Below are 19,326 nucleotides of genomic sequence, written 5' to 3'. Positions count from 1 at the left end.
ATATATATATATATATATATATATATATATATATATATATATAGTTTTAATATTATTGAAATATTAAAATAATAGAAACCAACATCCCAAAATTCTCACTACAGGTTCCCACAAGTCTGTATTCCACAGTATAGCACCTGCTAGACCAGGGCTAACCTGGAATGGGGGCTCAGTTATGTCTCACAAAACAGACATACTAAAGTCCTACATACTAGAGTCTTAGGATGGCATTAGATTGGTAAGAGGACCTGTAATGAGCAGATTAATATAAAATGAGGACAATATATTGGGTCCAAATCCCATCTGTGATGGTTAGAATTAACTATCAACAGGCAGATGTTAGAATCGCTTGGAAGATGGGCCTCTGGGCATGCCTTCAGGAAATTATCTTAGTTACTTTAAGTGATATGTGAAGACCCTTCTGTGGTGGTGAGCACCCTGGCCAGGGCGTGCAAGGCTGCACAGCGATGGAGAAAGCATAGGTATGGAGAAAGCAAGCTGAACACTGGCTTGTACTAACTGCTCTCAGCTTCCGACTGTGAAGGCCATGTGACCAGTTCCCCCAGAATCCATCCTGCAGCTGTGACTTCCTGAGGAGCTGTGACCTCCCATATCACAGCAGCTGCTAGAGCAAAAACTACGGCGGTGGGGTATTCCCCTGTAGGTGTTATCCCAGGCATTTAGGACAGTCTTGAACTAGTTCATCTCCTGCAAGCTCAGAACAAGAGTTGGGAGACTTGAAGCCACACGTCCATGATCAGGAAGCGGGTCTGGCTGAATCAGAGGGAGGTCATCGTGTCTATGAACCAGACAGCTGAAGTCCCCTGACAGTACTGTGTTGACATAAGAGCTGTGCCTTGACTGTTTTCCTGAAGGATGTGGGTGCCCAGCCAAGTACTGTTCCAACAGGTTGCAAAGCTTATACATGCCCTACAAGGGCAAGAAAGCTCTTGTCACAGAGCCAGGTTCTTCATAGATGGCTTGTCCATAGCCCCTACCGTGACCCCTATCATGCAAGGAAGGGAAGCCGAAACATAAAGAATCTTGAAGCCCCACCAAGGTCACAGGCAGCGTGTGGTAGAAAACTACCACCACATCGTCTTCTCAGCTGCCTCCTGTACTCAAAGGGGCAGCTGAGGCTCTGGCCTGGGATTAAACCCTTCACAGCCCAGTGCTCACAGCCCAGCCTGAGGTGGCCCCCGAGGCCCCGCCTTACCTTGCTCTTCTCCTGCTGGAACTCAATCTGGATGTTGGTCAGCTTGGCACGCAGCTCTTCATTAGCCATCTGCACAGAGTCCGTCTCCGTCTCAGGCTTCTCCCCCTTGCTGCGGCCCTTTTTAGACATGTTTCCTCTTGGAGTGAGACACTGAGGCCCTGAAGTTCACGCCTGCCCACCAGCAAGCACAGCTACCAGCTCAGCTGTGCTAAGCAGTCGTACAGGGCTCCGTTCGTCCTCTGTGCACACCATCACTGGCGAGTCTGTTCAGGGAGAAGAGAAACTGAGTAAGCGCATAGCAAGTATCCCCCTAGCCTGAGCATCCCAGCGCTAAGCACTTGCCTCGCCCGAAGAAGGCCTACCACTCACAAGCCTGGTCTATCATAGCTCACTGGAGCTACCGTAGAATCACTTGGAAGATGTTACAGGCAGGGTCTCACCATCCTTGGGGCCTGACCACCAGCTCCTAAATGATGCTCTCAGAGGACCACACTGTGCCGCTCTGCTCTAGTCCTGGCCTCTTGGGGATGAAGGACCTCATCAGTGTATCTGTGAACCACAGCATACAGACCTCTGTGCAGCTTGTGGGTGCTGTTTCTAAAGGCTTCTCGGGGGTCTCACTTGAAGCACATGGCAGAGGACAGGAGGCAATGTGTGCACTGCACCCCACAGGACAGGAGGTACTGTGTGTCCACAAGCTAGTAACTCTGGACCAATGTCAGTGCCACACTCTGAAACAGATGATTCATCCCCAGAGTTAAGTGTTACTCCTATGCAGGGTAAAATTCTGTCGTCCATATTACAGATGAAGAAACGGAGGCATACACCAGCCAAGCACCAGGTTACACAGCTCATTAATGGGAAATGGAGCTGAGCTGATCATCCTGCTATGCCCAAAAGCAACCCAGGATGAGCAACTGAGGCCCTGGGACAGCAGACCTTGCCACCAAGGGCCCAGTCCAAACACCACCTGCTGCCCACTAAACAAGAGGAACTCCAGTCAGGGAAATAGCTGCCACATGAATACAAAGCTTAAGTGCTGCCCAGTGAGGGTGGGGAGGACACAAGAGAAGGAAGGATGGAAGAAGGGAGGAAGGAAGAGAAGATGTTAGGAGAAATTAACAGAATATATGTTTCTAGTCCAATACATAAAATTTGGAGTCCCAAGATAGATAAACAAAATGGAAATAAGGAAATTTCTTAGATCATCAGAAGACTGAGGTCATACGGGCAAAGCAATGTCCCATAGAGGGCCCGGAGCAGAGAACCGCTTCCTGAGTACCAGCTCCAGCTCCTTTTGCATCAGGCCCAGCTCTCAACAAAATATCAAAGACTAGACCCAGACTTAGATGTTAAAGTAATTCTGAATAACATGCAAAGGGCCTCAGAGAAAAAAGCAGACAGCATGGCAGAACAGATGGTCTGTAAGTAGAGAAGAAAAATCCAGGAAGGGATAACGAGATGTCCAAGTTAAAACACACACACACACACACACACACACACACACACACACACACCCCACAGAGGAACTCAAACACGACTTTTACAAGCTCTTTGCAGGACTGCACAAAGCTAAAGAGTCCATGAGCTCACGGGTGCACCAACGGTGTATTTCCGAACTGAAGAGAGTCTGTCCATGAGCTCACAGATGCTAACATAGTCATCAAACTGAAAAGCAGTGGAAGACTAACGGAGACAGAGACAAGACTGTCCGAGGGCAAAACAGTGAGGAGGTGGTGTATTAGCTAGGCTAATAGCTGTGCTCAAACATACCGAAAGCAACTTGAAGAGAAAAGTGTCTTTCTGCCTGAGAGTTTTTGTCTGCAGTCACACTTGAAGCGGGTTCGTCCTGAAAGGCAGGGCTGGGATGTAAGGGAAAAGACGGCGAAAAGAGAAATAACCAGGCCTTGACAAGATTTCCTGATCAAAGCCCAAATGTTTAATGAAGCACAGGGTTTATATGGCATGGGAAAAGCCCTTCCCCCCAGCCCCAATCTTGGGGCTGCTTGTGGACGTTGTACATCGTGGTGCGCACTAGGCTCCGCACCACGATGTACAACGTCCACAAGCAGTGGGATGTAAGGGAAAAAGACGGCGAAAAGAGAAATAACCAGGCCTTGACAAGATTTCCTGATCAAGGCCCCAATGTTTAATGAATCACTGGGTTTATATGGCACGGGGGGGGGGGGGAAAGCCCTTCCCCCCAGCCCCAATCTTGGGGCAGTCCAGATGCAAACAGGTAGGCGGATCCTCAGGCATGCCTTCTCTGGAGAATGTCTCAGTTCATCAGCAGGCAGTGGCATCTGCCCTGAGCAGGATGGGGGAGCAGTGGCAGGTATAAACAAAGAACCAGCCTGGCAGAGATCACCCTAGGTGGTGAGGAGCAGTGGCTGCAGGTCTGGGAGGCTCCCCACATCACACTCCATCACTGACAGAAATCAGGGCAGGAACTCAAACAAGGTGAGAGTCTGGAGGCAAGAACTAATGCAGAGGCCATGGGGGAGTGCTTGCTTACTGGTTTGCTCATAAGCCAATCTGGTGGGGACATCGTCTCAATCTGGCTCCCTCTTCTAATAAGGACTCTCTAGCTTGTGTCAGGTTGATCTAAAACAAGCCGACACAGGTGTGAATGGAAGAGTGAGAGAAAGAGCCACAGGGCTCTGTGCGTTCTTCCCCAACTTACAGCAGACACCCAACCAAAGGTACCCACATTGTACTTGCACTTGACTATGTCACAAGCAAGCTGCAGCTGACCAAAGATGAAGGAAAAGAAAATCCTAAAACAAGACCAAGAAGAAATATCTCAGCTACAGAAAAACAATGATAAGAATTCAGCAGACATCTCTGCAGAAATGATGGGGGTGGGGGGAGCAAAATACAGTTGAGATGGGAAAGTCAACCTGCAATTCCGTCACCTGTGACATTTTCAGAGACTAAAAACTCAAGAGAAACAAAAGCCAAAGGATCAGCCAAGCGACACAGACCTCCCCTTTTAAGAAGGCTAAGAGAAACCCTTCAGGGAAGGGTACAATGAGTCAAAAACCCAGTCTAGCAGGACCTGTGGTGTCCTGTACGCCTCTGTCCCCAGCACTTGGGAGGCAGAGGCTGGTGGATCACTCTGAGTTTGGGGCCAGTGCTGGCTACAAGGGTTCCAAACCAGCCAGTTCTACATAGTGAGACTGTCTAAAACAAAAATAACAAACAAGCAAGCAAAATCGTCCTCAGACTAAACAGAACAAACAAATGAAACCCAGATTATATTATAAAATTATGATTTCAGAGAGAGAGAGAGAGAAGAGAAGTAACAGTAAAAACTTGAGGTTTCTATTCTTATCTGATCTGACAGATACCAGTTTGCTGGAGCAGAAAGAACTGTGGGCTGGCTGCCTGCAGCTCCAGCTGGGAGGGGGAGGGGCAGCAAATCAGATCCCACACCGTACTAGAGGAAGTAGGACCCATACAGATGTTAACTGGACTTAAGACAGCCTCTAAATACATGCTGCAAACTCTGGGCTTCTCCTATAACAGTTTTGAGAGAGAGAGGAACAAATTGAGTTCCTCTTAAAATGGAAACATGAAGCTACAAAAGGCAGAAAGAGAGAAGACAAAAATCAGTTACTAAGAAGGCTCAAGGAATCCGGGCTAACAATCAGCTGGGCAGACAGCAGCTAAGGACACCAGCTCTAACTCAACCACCCAGAGCACACAGGCTTCACAGCCGGCCGCTGCCCCATGCTGGGGCCCCGGAAACTGCAGAGAGAGCCAGGAGAAAAATGGCAACAATAGTATCTGAATTCACAGAGCCCAAAAATGTTAGCTCTGAGCACCCTGCACTCACACTGTGCACCATGCAATGCCTGCAGAGGCTGCAGGGAACACTGGGGCTCCGGCTCACCGGCTCACAGCTGTTGTATTGCCTGCTCTTCTTGAAACGGAACAGTTCCAGTAAGGAAACAAAAGCTTTTAAAATGTTCCTACCTTCATTGTTCGGCATGTGAATATCAAACTGGTGTCTAAGTCTCTGGGTTATGTGGTGTTAAACTGTTGGATTTTAATAATCATAACTGGAGCTAGTGAGATGGCTAAGCAGGTAAAGATGTAGAGCTTAGTCTCTGGGACCCATGTGATGGAGGGCAAGAAGTGACTCCTGCGAGGTGACCTCTGACTTCCAAGCATGTGCACAATGCGATAGATAAATAAACATAATAAAAATTGTCTTAATTGCTGTCTGTGTTGTTAACATTTTTCATAAAGAAACATTCAATGAATTTTGACTCATGATTAGGGCAGAATTCACAACAACTTCTGAAGTGGCCCTAAGCATGCCTTTGTTGTTCAGTATAATATATTTATTTATGCAAAGTGGCATTTGAAGCTTTGAGGATTACAAAATCAAAATATTAGTCATCTCTGAAATATATTAAAGGTGTTCTACTCCATCTCTCAGTATCAAATATTCAGCCAATGTTTAATTTCTTATGTAAAAATAAAAAGCCCATCATTCTCATTAGTATGCAAATGTTTTAATTTTAAGAAATGCCAAGGCCGGGCGTGGTGGCGCACGCCTTTAATCCCAGCACTTGGGAGGCAGAGACAGGCGGATTTCTGAGTTCGAGGCCAGCCTGGTCTACAAAGTGAGTTCCAGGACAGCCAGGGCTATACAGAGAAACCCTGTCTCGAAAAACCACAAAAAAAAAAAAAAAAAAAAAAAAAAAAGAAAAGAAAAAGAAAAAAAGAAAGAAAGAAAGAAAGAAAGAAAGAAAGAAAGAAAGAAAAGAAAAGAAATGCCAAAATTAGCTGGGCAGTGGTGGAGCACGCCTTTGATTCCAGCACTCAGGAGGCAGAGGCAGGAAGATCTCTGTGAGTTCGAGGCCAGCCTGGTCTACGAGGAGTAAGTTCCAGGGCAGCCGGAGCTATACAAAGAAACCCCGTCTCAAAAAACCAAAAGAAAAAAAATTGTTTAAAAGTAAATATCGTATGACTTATCAGGAAACATCTGATTTGTGTGCTTATTGTTAGCACCAGGACACTCCAAGGCCTGGCCCAACCATGTGACACTAGACCTGCGTTGCCAGGACAACGACCCTCAATCCCACAACTCACCTGGCTCAGTCCCCACCCTCATTGGTGTGATGTCATTCTCCGTATAAATTAGGGGATCACCCCCTCCTCACTCTCTTCTCCTCCTCTCTTCACCCCTTCTAGCTCTTCTCTTCTTCTCTTCCCCCCTTTCCCCCTCTCCTTCTCTTCTCTTTCTCCTCTTTCTTTCTCTCCTCTTCTCTACCCTTCTACCCGCTTTGCCGCCCCCCCATTCCCCGCATAATAAACCTCTCCCACATGGAATACCTTGGCCTGGTCTGCTGCTTGGTTTATCCGCCCAAAACATAAAATTTATACCTTTAAATGTAGGGTCATGTGAAAATTACTCCAGCAAAAGGGATCACAAGTGGAAAAAGCTTTAGAGGTGCCCATGGAAACAGAGTGGAGACGAAACGAGACCCAACCATTTGTTGCCTACAGCAAAGCAGCAAAGCACTGACTTTTAAGAGTCGTGCAAAGCTGGCCAACACATTCGTTGTTAACTAGGGAACTGGTTTGAATTCATACCCAGTCACAGAGGAACCAATTGGAAACCATGAAGTCAAGGCCCTGCTGTTCTATTCCCACAAGAAGAAGCACTCCACCTCATACTCTAGGGAGGAGGGAGGAAAGGAGGAAGGAAGGGGTAGCTGGGTGGGCGGGACATAAAGGGATGTGGCCAATACTAAACCCAGTTGTTTGGAAGCAAATTACAGAACCTGACATGTGTCAACCCTTCTGGAAGGCTGAGGCCATACGCTCCCTGAAGCTCTCCTTCTCCCATGGGTCCACTTTCCAGACACAAAGTTGATGTCCCAAAGTAGGTGGTGATGCACCCCAGAGCAGGAGAGTCTTTGTTGATTTTCTAGCAGAGCAGACACTTCCAGAGCCAGAGCTGCAAGCCATCTTGTGTTCTCTTGCCTGCAAAGGTGCTCCCTAGAGTATACCTTGGAAATGCCCTGCATGGCTCCCTGTACTTCTTAGACTCCTCTGCAGACGTGGGTCATGTGAACAGACTTGGCCAATGATGTCCATGAGTGGTTGTGCCTAGGGCCCTCACCGGCAGAGTTGTAAAGTCTGACTATGCTTCCTGCCTATAGAGCCCTTGAAAACCATCTGTTGAGGTGGTGACAAGCCCACAGGGACATCCGGGCTCCTGACTCAGGCACTAGACAGGCTCAGCCAGCCTTCACTAAAGGATCTGTGAACCTGAACTGTCCTTTTAATCTTCCTATGTTGGCGCAGTTTGGCCTTGACACTTCCTGGCCTGCCTGCCTTCTCCTTACCACCTACCCAACTTCAAACTCCAGCTGGATATCCCCTGCTTTAGCACACATTTGCACACAACTTTGGCAAAAACTTTGTTGTTCTAATTGCTGTAAACATTCCTCTCCATCAACTTCTGATTGGTTTGGAGCTGACGGCCACACAGGAGAGAAAAGGTGAGACATCAGGGCAGAGACAGGAACTCTGGGAAAGAATCGGGTGTGTAGATTTGCCAGCTGGACATGGAGGAAGTCAGATGTATGGGGACTGAATGAGAGGTAGCAGGTCACGAGGCAAAGGTGAGCAAGAATGAACGGATTAATTAAGTTATGTGAACTGGTTGGGAACAAGCTATAATGCCCAAGCATTCATAAATAATAAGAAATCTCTGCCATTGCGGGCCGGCCGGCCAATGTCAATCATAAGGCCAGCCAAGGCAAACGAGGCACAGCAGACCTGCTTGTCCTGGATGTGGGAAGGGCTACTAATCTAATGTAAACTGGTTTACAGAGCCCAGGTTCGCCCACTGCTTCTTCCCAGGTGGGATTAAATGGTCACACCACAGAGGCAAATGTTGTGACATATTTAACACACCTAACCCCTATATACCAAGAAAAGCCAGGCCTCAGTGGTGGGAGGGTGAATTATCTGGGCTTAAAGAAGAGTCAACAGCAAACGCCTCCTTAAGGCAGAGGAAGGACCTAGGACACCAGGACTGCAGTGATCCCCAGTGACATCACAAGAGAAGGAACAGCAAACCGGGTAACCTCAATGAATGTGGTCACCGGGATCCTCGGCCGGATGCCAGGACACAGAACCATGAGATAAAGAAAAGCAAGCTCTGCAGCTCTCAGGTCCTAGCAAGGGCTGCCTAGCACATCCCAGCCCAGAGGGACTGCTCTCAGAGGGGGAACCCTCTCTCCCCACCCCACCCCCTCCAAGGTCACAGATCTCCTCTCCCAAAGCTTCATCAGTCTGCTCTGTGCCTCCCTCTGAGAAGCCACTCTGGGCAAAGAGACCTGGAGTCCCCAATAACACTGTTCCACCCAATCCATTCAGTCACTCGCTTAACCAAGATCGCCCGGGCTTGCCCATGTGCAGGATGATGGTCCTAGCGTGAGAAACCCCTGCCTGCCTCTGTCTCTGACCTCTCCTTCCTTACCTTAGTTCTGTGCTCCGTGGGACCTGCTGTGCCTGGCACTAAGCAGATGTAGCGACAGCATGGCCGAGGGAGACTTGGGACAGCTGCGGGCTAGGCCATGGGCACTGTGGAATTGAATTCTGCAATGGATGGATTCCATAACAGAGGGTAAGAGTGTTGAGGGGGATGAGGAGGGTCATCAGTCCAGAGCCACCATGTCTGTCAGTGTACCCCTGAGGAAAAAAGGCCCCTCCCCCACTCAGCAGCCTTCTAAGCCTTGCTCCTAGCAGTCCCTTAACACTGACACACCCTGCACACATCCCACCAACCCAGAAGGAAGTCTTCCTCAAGGACTGTCCTTCTGTCACCAACACCCTCCCCCCACCTAGCATCCATCCAAGCTTCTACCTGAAGTCAAGGCAGGATACATGTGCACAACTGTGTACGCCTTCCTCCAACTCTTGTTATAAAATTGTCTTAGTTGGACATCTAGGGACATCTTTTAATATTGCAAGCCGGTCTTGCTGATTAGTGGGTCCCAGTAGCAGTCATTTTTTTTTTCCTGATTTTGTCTGCAAGATTGCTCAGTAACCATCCATCAGCCTCCACGGTTTACCACATGACCTGCTGCTAGACACCAGCAAACTCCATGCCCAGTACTGATGATCCTATGGCTTCTGTGCCCCTTTCTGAGACGGAGTGCATACAGGGTGACTGCATCACCTGGCAACGTGGCCCAGAGACCAGCTGACTTCCAGCCCCCCCCCCCCATCCTGACTCTGGCCCAGCAGACCTTCCTGTGCGGGGAGTGGCATTTTGCATTTGTTTCTTCTAAACAAATGAGGATTTCAGGATTTTGTTTGGGGTGCAGGAAACACACATCAACATCATATCTCTACACATCCCTTAGCTTCAGACACACACACGCACGCACCACACACACACACACACACACACACACACACACACACATACAGGGACACACGGGCTTGCTGTGAGCGAGTCCACCAAGGAACAGTCCATTGCTTGAGGATCAGGAGCAAACGTCATCATTTTTTACCAATTCAACTCGGAAGCGTGTCCTGGGTACCAGCCAGGCACAGGGAAAGAGGGCAGAGGGAGGTGCTATAGGGCTGCAGAGATGCCTACACTGCAGGAGGGGGTCTTGCTTCTTGCTGTCCCTCACTCTGTGTCCCTGTAGCTCATCTGCAAAGAGTACCATGGCCATTCCCAGGCCCAATGTTGTGTAGAATTTCAAACATTCCATCCTAGATGGACACTCCTTAAGGCCCAGGAAGGAAACAATTTACAAGTTTCATGAAGCCCCTGAATGTGCCAGCCATGCCAGAGCCCTCCCTCCTCAAGGTTATGTAAGCAGTAAGAACTGCTAGAGAGACTGAGGCGGGGCAGCTTGCTGGAATAGATGCTCTTTAACCAGCCGCATGCCTGCAGGTGTCCATGGAGCATCACCCATGCTGGGGTGGGCTTTGGGGATGCAGCTGTCTTTGAGTCATTTCTGCTCCTGTAAATAACCTTCTCCCACATTCCCATAAGTAACTCCAGCGAAACTTATGGGTCACCGAGTTGGACTTCGGTGGTATCTGCACTTTGATCTCCTGTCAATTTCCATATTCCCCTCAATGATTCTTCCTCCCTATGCTAGCTAGCACCTGCCCTCAAGTCCTCCACAGCCAGTCTCACCCACATTCCTTAGAGAAATATACCACTGAGTCCATGCAAGCACCCAAGTCCTGGGTGAGCAAGATAGGCAGAGAGCCCGACAGCTGCTGCCCTAAGGCCCTGTAGGTTCCCCTGCGTCATAGGAGACAGGCAGGTATCACCTGCACAGAAGCTCAGATGTCGCTAAATGCTTTCAGATCAACTCCCAGCACACACACACACACACACACACACACACACACACACACCCGCAACCCTCCTATATAAAGAAAGAAAAGCTGCCTGTAAAAACTGAAGAGGTGCTCCTGCCAAGGAAGCTAAGTGCACACAGCTCTTCACCCTTCCCTCCTCTCCTTCAAAGCCGGTTCCCCAGGCTCACCCCAGCCTTCCTCCCCTCTCATCCCATTATCCCAGCTCCCAGCTCCAGCAGGTACCCCCTGGGAAGCCAGCAGCCAAGTCTGCCAGAGAAGAAAGTAGGCCAGCGAGGCAGGTAGGTGAGCTTCAGGTATTCACTCTTCCTCCCCTCCTCCAAATCTTATCCCTCGGTCTCATGTCCAGCTCTGCAGCAGACTACCCATGATGGCCTCCCCCCCCGCCTCTCTGCCGCTCTTCCCAGGGGACTAAGCTGATCCTGGTGAGACAGGCTACTTTCTCTCTCTGCAAACTTCCTTTATCCTCCAAGGCTGCCTCTATTCCTAAGTGTCAGTTCCCAATACCTAGAAACATATTTTACCTAGAACCCACAGGGGCCGCACCTAGTGGAATCCTAGCATAATTCCCTACCAACCAACACAGGGCCACCAGCACATCCTCCTGAGGACAGAGAGGGCGACAGAAACGAATGAACAAAATGAAGGGACTCAACCAGCCAGCAAGCATGGCTGGGAAGTCTTGCCCTTCCCCCATCCCCTCTGCCTGGTTAAAAACCATTAAATCACACCCCTAAAGCTAACTCCCAAGGTCTAGTCCCTCATTTGGCCAATTCCTCCTCCTGAGGCTGACCACCAAGGTCCAGATATCAAATTATTGAGGTCCGGCAATCAAAAGTCCCGTTTGAATCACCTATACCATGTCCAATTAAAATTAGGCACATCATCGCAACTGTTGCACCTTTATAAAGCGCCGTTTTCCTGTGGGCCACGTCTGATGCCTCTCTTTTCAGAGGCACTTCTTTGTCTTCCTGGGACAAATATCCCTTCCCCTTCTCCCCTGCCCATTTGTCCTCTCTCCTTTCTTCCCTTCCTCTACCTCCTGTCTTTGTCCCTTATCCCTGCTCTCTGTCCCTCTGGGACAAATAAATCTCTTTTGTGCTGAGAACTTGGTCTTGGGGCGTCTTGAGATGACTTCGAGGTTCCTTCACAAAATATCCACCCAACAAGGCAAGACCAAACATCAGCACCTAGAGTGGCAATCACTGCACACCCAGATGCCACCAGCATAAACACGCAAACGGTAACAGCCAGGACACTGCGTCCCCACTAGAGCCCAGCAATCCTACCATGGTAGGCCCTGACACAGCTTAAGCACAAATCGAAAGCCTTCACCATATGATAGAGGTCCTTAAAGAGGAAATGAATAAACCCCTTAAAGAAATCCATAGAGTCACAGGCAGTAGAAGGATGTGACTAGAACAGTTCAAGGCCTGAAAGGAAAAACAGAAGCAACAAACTGGAGGAAATCTGTAAAGGAAAAGCTTAGGAACTCAAACAGGAACTTCAGAGGCAAGCCACTCCAATAAAATACACGAGATGAAAGAGAGAATTTCAGGCATTGAAGACACCATAGAAGAAATGGATACCTCAGTCAAAGAAAATTTTAACTCTTAAAAAAAAAAAAATGGCTGGGCGTGGTGGTGCACGCCTTTAATCCCAGCACTCGGGAGGCAGAGGCAGGCGGATTTCTGAGTTCGAGGCCAGCCTGGTCTACAGAGTGAGTTCCNAAAAAAAAAGTAAACAAAAATCAGTCAATTATAAATCCACTGTGGAAAAAAAATTAGAAATGGCAGAAGACGGAAGACCAATACCAGTTAAAATCAAGATGCTCAAAGTGAGTACCAGGTTAGACAAAGCAATACAGTGAAAAAAAAAAAAAAAAAAAAAAAAAAAAAAAAAAAAAAGTTGGCACAAAACAGCCAGGAAGTCTCAGACACTATGAAAAGACCAGATCTAAAAATGATGAATACACAACAAACCCAAACCTATGAGTCACAATGAAGGCAGTTCTAAGAGGCAAACTCACAGCACTAAGTGCCTACATAAGAAAAAAAAAAAAAAAATGGAGAGATCTCCTATTGGTCACTTAGCAGAGCACTTGAAAGCTCTACAACAGAAAGAAGGCACCACACCCAAACTACAAAAAGTGAAGAGCAAGCAAACAATACAAAGAATCAACAAAACAAAGAGCAAGCGAACAATACAAAGAATCAACAAAACAAAGAGCAAGCAAACAATACAAAGAATCAACAAAACAAAGAGCAAGCAAACAATACAAAGAATCAACAAAACAAAGAGCTGGCTTTTCCTTAAAACCAGCAAGATTGACAAACTCTTATCCAAACTGACTACAGGGCAGAGAGAGAAGATCCGAATTAACAAAATCTGAGATGAAGAGGTCTTAACAACAGACAATGAGGAAATCCAGAGAATCGTAAGGATACACATTCAAAACCTAAAAGAAATGGATCATTTTCTCAATAGATACAACTTACTAAAGTTAAACCAAGATCAGGTAAGTCAATTCAACAGACCTATAACCCCAAGTGAAATAGTAGTGGTCACTAAAAGTCTAACAACAGCAACAACAAAAGGACCAGGGCCAGATAGGTTTAGTGCAGAATCCCCCAGACCTCCAAAGAAGAGTGAATGCCAATACATCTTAGAAACAGAAGGCTGTCGCCCAGTTTGTTATACAAGGCCACAGTGGCCTTGATACCAAAAGCACATAAAGACCCAACAAAAGAGTTACAGACCAACTTATATATGTATACAGATGTAAAAATTCTCAATAAAGTATTAGCAAATTGAATCTAAGAACAAATCAAAAAGATCATCTACTGTGATCAAGTAGGCTTCATTCCAGAGATGCAGGGATAGTTCAACACACATAAATCAATAAATGAATCCACTATATAAACAAACTGAAAGTCAAAACCACATGATCATCCCATTAAATGCTGAAAAAGCCTTCAACAAAATCCAACACCCCTTCATGATAAAAGCCCTGAGACATTAGAAATACACAGTACATACTTCAACATAATAAAACCATTTACAACAAGCTGATAGCCACCCATAGCCAACTCCAAGTTAAATGGAGGGAAAGCAATCGAGAACTAGACAAGGATGTCCACCCTTTCCATACCTATTCAATATAGTACTTGAAGTCTTATTTAGAGTAGTAAGGCAACTGATGGAGATCAAGGGGATGCAAACTGGAAAGGAAGAAGACAAAGTATAGTTATTTGCAGATGATACGATAGTATACATAAGTGACCTAAAAAAAAAATTCCCACCCAGAAACCCCTATAGATGATAAACACTTTCGGCAAAATAGCTAGGTGCAAAATTAACTCACAAAAATCAGTAGACTTCCAACATCCAAATGACAAACAGACTGAGAAAGAAATCAGGGAAATACCTTTCATAAAAGACTCTAATAATATACAATGCCCTACAGTAACTCTAACCAAGCAAGTAAAAGAATAGTGTGATAAAACTTTAAGAAATTGGGGAAGATATCAAAAGATGGGAAGATCTCCCTTGCCCATGTAGGGATCAGTAGGATTAAAATAGTAAAAGTGGCCATCCTACCAAAAGCAATCTACAGATTCAATTCAATCCCCATCAAAATCCCAATACAATTCTTCATGATCTCGAAAGGTCAGTTTTCAGCTTCATATGGAAACACGCACGCGTGCACACACACACACACACACACACACACACACACCAAACTGCTGAGAGCATCACCATCTCTGACCTCAAATTGTACTACAGAGCTTTAGTAACAAAAGAAAAAAAACTCACACAGTATTGGCACAGAAATAGAAACAGTGATAAATTAAATAAAACTGAAGACCCAGACATAATTCACACTCCTATGGACACACACCTGGGTTTTTTTTTTTCCTTTTGTTTTGTTTTTAAGCCAGAAATACACTGGGAGAAAAAAAAGAGCATCTTTGACAAATGTGTAAAAGGGCAAAGGTTCTTCTATCTTGTCTCAGCTGGAGCCATCTTTGATTTAAACTGAAACTGAACCCCCACCCACCCACCTTTCTACCCATACTGGGAAAGGTCCTGTGAGAAAGCATCCGCCCTGCACTAAAAACGTGGAGCCCAAATAACTGCATGCTCTCCACGCCTCTTAAACTGTTGGCTTGCTTCCCCTGCAACTGTCAAGCAGGATGTAGTTTTTCTGGGTTCTGTGTCTTTAAACACCCCCTGGAATATGCACTTGAGGCTGCTCTGTGAGAAGTGTTTCCCTCTAGGCAGTCACCAGCCAGCTTAATATAGACTCTTAATTCAGACTTTGGTCACCCAGAGTAGTCTTTGGGTCTGTATTCCCCAATAATGGTGGTAGTCAAACTGTATGATGGAATATAAAATACTGCAAATAGAGCCATACTTATCACCCCACACAAAACCCAACTCTAAACGGATCAAAGACCTCAACATAAAAGCAGACACACTGAACCTGACAGAAGAGACACCAGGGAACAGTCTTGAACTCACCGGCACAGAATTCTTTCTAACAACAGAACGCCGTTATCAATAATTAATAAATGAGAAGTCACAAAAATGAAAAGCTTCTTTGTGGCAAAGGGCACTGTCATTTGGACAAAGCATCAGCTAAAAAAAAAATAGGAAAAGTTTTTTTAAACAACTATACATTCGGTAGAGGGTTAGTATCCAAAATATATAAACAACAACAACAACAAAAATAGATAACAAAAAATAAACAAATACCAATTAAAAAATATCTAAACAGAATTCTCCATAGAGAGAACTCAAATGGCTGAGAAACACTTAAACATTCAGGCTCCTTAGTCATCAGAAGAACGCAAATCAAAACGACTGAGGTTTCATTTTACACCCATCAGAACGGCTAAGATCCATCAAACAAGTGACAGCTCATGCTGACGAGGTTGCAGAGTGGGGAGAACACGCATCCTTTGCACTTGAACAACTGAAAACTTGTACAGCCACTATGTTCCTTAGGTAGACACAAATCAATCTTCCATAAGATCCAGCTATACCACTCTTGGGCATATAGCCCAAGGATGCTTCATCCTACCACAGAGACACTTGCTCAGCCATGGTCACTGTTGTTCTATTCATAACAGCCAGAAATGGGAAACAACCCTCAGCAGGTGAATGAATAAAAAAAAAAAATGTGGTACATTTACACAATAGAATATTACTCAGCTGTTAAAAAGATGATATCATGAAATGTGCAGGTAAATAGTTGTAACTAGGAAAACATCCTGTGTGAGGTAACCCAGACTCAAAAAGACAAATGTGGTATATATGTACTTATATGTGGATATTAGCCATTAAGTCAATGATAACCAAACTACAATCCATAGACTCAGAGTGGTTAGATATAGAGTAAAGGACTGGGGTGGGAGTGTGGACAGATTGATCTTCCTAGGAAAGAGAAATAGCATAGACAGTTATGGATGGATGGATGGATGGATGGATGGATGGATGGATGGATGGATAGATAAACACTGGAAAAAGAAGATCATGTGGGAAGAGATAGTGAATAGGGGAATGAGGGAGGGAATACAGAGAGAAACAGCTAAAATTAAGGTTCATTTGAGGGGGTCATATGAAAACCTAATACAGTAGAAGCTTCCTAAAATATATACATATATGAAGGGGATCTAAATGTAATCACCAAATAATGGAGGAGACCGAGCCCCAACTAGACATCTCTTATCACCAAATAAAGCTTCCATACCAAAACTGGGTTACATCTAATTGAGTTGAAGGCCAAATGGGAATGCCCATGTTGGTCCCATGGGAACCTCCATACAACCCAGGCTATTGTCAAGGTTACTCTATTACACGTTCCTCTACACAAACTGAGAGGAATGCCCTGCTGCTGAAGACAAGACCCACCACTCACTGAACATGGAGAACTCAAGCTGGTGCCTACATCGAGCCTTCTCACTCCTACATGCTAGCATCTTTGGTACAGGAAGATAATCTACATGCTTCTAAAGGAGGAACAGAAACACCAACCCAGCTACAAACCCCTTGATCTACAACGGTGTCCTGCCTGCAAGATTCATAGTGCAATGGTGGCTCAAAGCTTGTGAGAGCAACCAACCAACGTCTGATTTGACTAAAGGCCCTCTCCATATCAGGAACCCATACCCGACACTGCTCAAGTGACCAAGAACCTGAGACGAGATAGCCCAGAGCTCTAGGATAAAACCAAACACTACTGTTCTACTAAAAGAATATAGCAAGAGAATGACTCCTAGTGAAACTGTGCTATCCTCGTAAATCAGAGCCTTGCTCAGCCATCAGCAGAGATGCTTCCTCCTACGGCAGATGGGGACAAGCAAAGAGAGCAGAGAGAGCAGGCAGAGAGCAAGAGGCCTAAGGGAAACATCCCCATCAAAGCCCTCCCCTCGGGGGTCAGGGAAAGCAGCAGAAGAGGAGGCAGGAAGAGTGTAAGAGTCAGTAGGGATGGAGGACACCAGGAAAAGAAGGACCCGTAAATCTACAGGATCTAGGAAGAGATGAACCCCCAGAGGCAGCACACACAGGGCCTGCATGAGTCTGCACCAGAGAGGGTCCTAGAACTGAAACGGAAGGGCACGTGGGCCCTAACCCCTAACCCAGAGGCTATCTCCGATTGATAACCACTTGCAGCGGACTCCTTTTAAGGGCAGGCCGCGTGCCCAGCAATTGATGGCCAACAGAAAACAAACTGAACGACATCTCTGGAGGCTCTCATAACATCCTATCGGGGCTGGCTTTTTTGTTTATTTTAAATCTAACTTTTAATTTCCTTTTTTATTTATATATTTTTGTCTCTTTTTATCCTACAAGTCCTTTGCATATATCTTATGATTTCCAGTTAAGAGTTTTATGTGGGGCTGGTGAGATGGCTCAGTGGGTAAGAGCACCCGACTGCTCTTCCAAAGGTCCGGAGTTCAAATCCCAGCAACCACATGGTGGCTCATAACCATCTGTAACAAGAACTGATGCCCTCTTCTGAAGTGTCTGAAGACAGCTACAGTGTACTTACATATAATTAATAAATAAATCTTTAAAAAAAAAAAGAGTTTTACGTGATTGCTGAGTGTGCAAACGAGTGTGTCGCTGTGTCTGCATCTGTTTCTTGGGCCTTTTCTTTTTTTTTGAACTTTTTTTTTTTTTTTTTTTTTTTTTGTGGTTTTTTGAGATAGGGTTTCTCTGTGTAGCCCTGGCTGTCCTGGAACTCACTCTGTAGACCAAGTTGGCCTTGAACTCAGAAATCTGCCTGCCTCTGCCTCTCGAGTGCTGGGATTAAAGGTGTGCGCCACCACGCCCAGCTCTTGGGTCTTTTCTTAGGCTCATTTCCTTCTGTTTGTTTTGTTCTATTTCAATGTATTAGGTTTTGTTTTATCAAATTATATTATATTATATTATTTTATATTATTACGTTATGTTCCCTTAGAATCCTGCTTGTTTCTAATGAGAAACAGAAAGGAGGCAGATCTGCATGGGAGGGGATATGGGGAGGAACTAGGAGGAATAGAGGGAGGGGAAGTCACAATTAGGATGTACTGTGTGAAAAAACTCTTTCAATAAGAGGCAGGAAAAAGAAAAGGGAAATGATACAGGCTGCCTGTGCCCAGGGACTGGGAAATGGTACTTGCCCTCAGAGTGGTCCGTGTGCCTCACTGTGCCTGAGCAAACGTCTCTCAGGCAACATCAGAAAAGGGCCTACCTCTGCATCCCCAGGGCCCAGCCTGACTGGCAGTGGCTCCGCAGTCTATCTGCCACGGCCTATCTGCTGAACGGAGCAGTTTCTGCCTCTGGGAATAGACGCCTACCTCCAAAGCCATGGCCGCTGCACTTGGCCAGTCGATTTTTGGCTTCTACCTGAAACCCTCTGGCTTTCCTGTCAGCCAGAAAACTCAGTCTGATGAGATCAGTAGGATGCAAAATCATTAAAAGGCTCCTCTGAGAAGGCTGTTCTGTAAATCCATCTCCCGAGACATCACGGAGAAAAGACAGTGTGTGCTGTACATTCATGCCCGGCCTGATGCCTCCACAGCAGCCTCAGTGTACTGATGCTCCACAATGAGGTCCCCAGCTACACACCAGAGCAGTCCTCCTTAGGGCCTCAGATCTCTCTCTCTCTCTCTCTCTCTCTCTCTCACACACACACACACACACACACACACAGAGACAGAGACAGAGACAGAGACAGAGACAGAGACAGAGACACAGAGAGAGAGAGAGAAAAGTGAGAGAAGAGAGAGAGGCAGGGGAGGAGAGATGCAGGCAGGCAGGCAAGCAGGCAGACAGGCAGGCAAGCAGGCAGACAGGCAGGCAGGCAGGCAGACACACAGACAGACAGACTGACTGACTGACTGATTGACTGACGGACCCTAAGGGCCCTCCATCAACCAGCAAGGAAAGGCTAAGACTATATAAAGTGGGTCTTTACCCAGAAGTCTCTATCCCTTCCAGTCTGCCATCCTCACCCCATCTGCCATCTGCAGCCACAGTCCAGCTGTTTTGGCCTGGCAGTCAACAGCCTCCATCATTTAGCCCCAAGCTCAACTCCTTCTTCCCAGCAGTGGCATGCTCACACCAGACCACACACAAACAGGGACAGCACCAACCACACGGCACCTCCTCTGTGCTATATACATTGCGTCAGTATCCTGTTGCCTATGGCAAACAGAGGCTCAGCAAGTTCACCTAACCTCAAG

The 19,326-nt window shown here is 46.4% G+C and overlaps 1 protein-coding gene across 1 annotated transcript in view; it reads right to left on the bottom strand.

Moving 5' to 3' along the window:
• Nucleotides 1-19,326, bottom strand: part of Jakmip1 (janus kinase and microtubule interacting protein 1) — a 121,126-nt gene that overhangs the window by 61,134 nt on the left and 40,666 nt on the right. The window contains exon 2 of the mRNA XM_029545014.1: nt 1,217-1,479. Coding sequence (XP_029400874.1) covers nt 1,217-1,345 — 129 coding nt within the window. The 5' untranslated portion in view covers nt 1,346-1,479. The remainder of the gene's footprint in view (nt 1-1,216; nt 1,480-19,326) is intronic.

Source organism: Mus pahari, chromosome 13 (genome assembly GCF_900095145.1).
Source record: "Mus pahari chromosome 13, PAHARI_EIJ_v1.1, whole genome shotgun sequence".
NCBI classification, from domain to species: domain Eukaryota; kingdom Metazoa; phylum Chordata; class Mammalia; order Rodentia; family Muridae; genus Mus; species Mus pahari.
The sequence above is the reverse complement of the archived record's forward strand: the minus strand, read 5'-3'. Positions and strand labels throughout refer to the sequence as shown.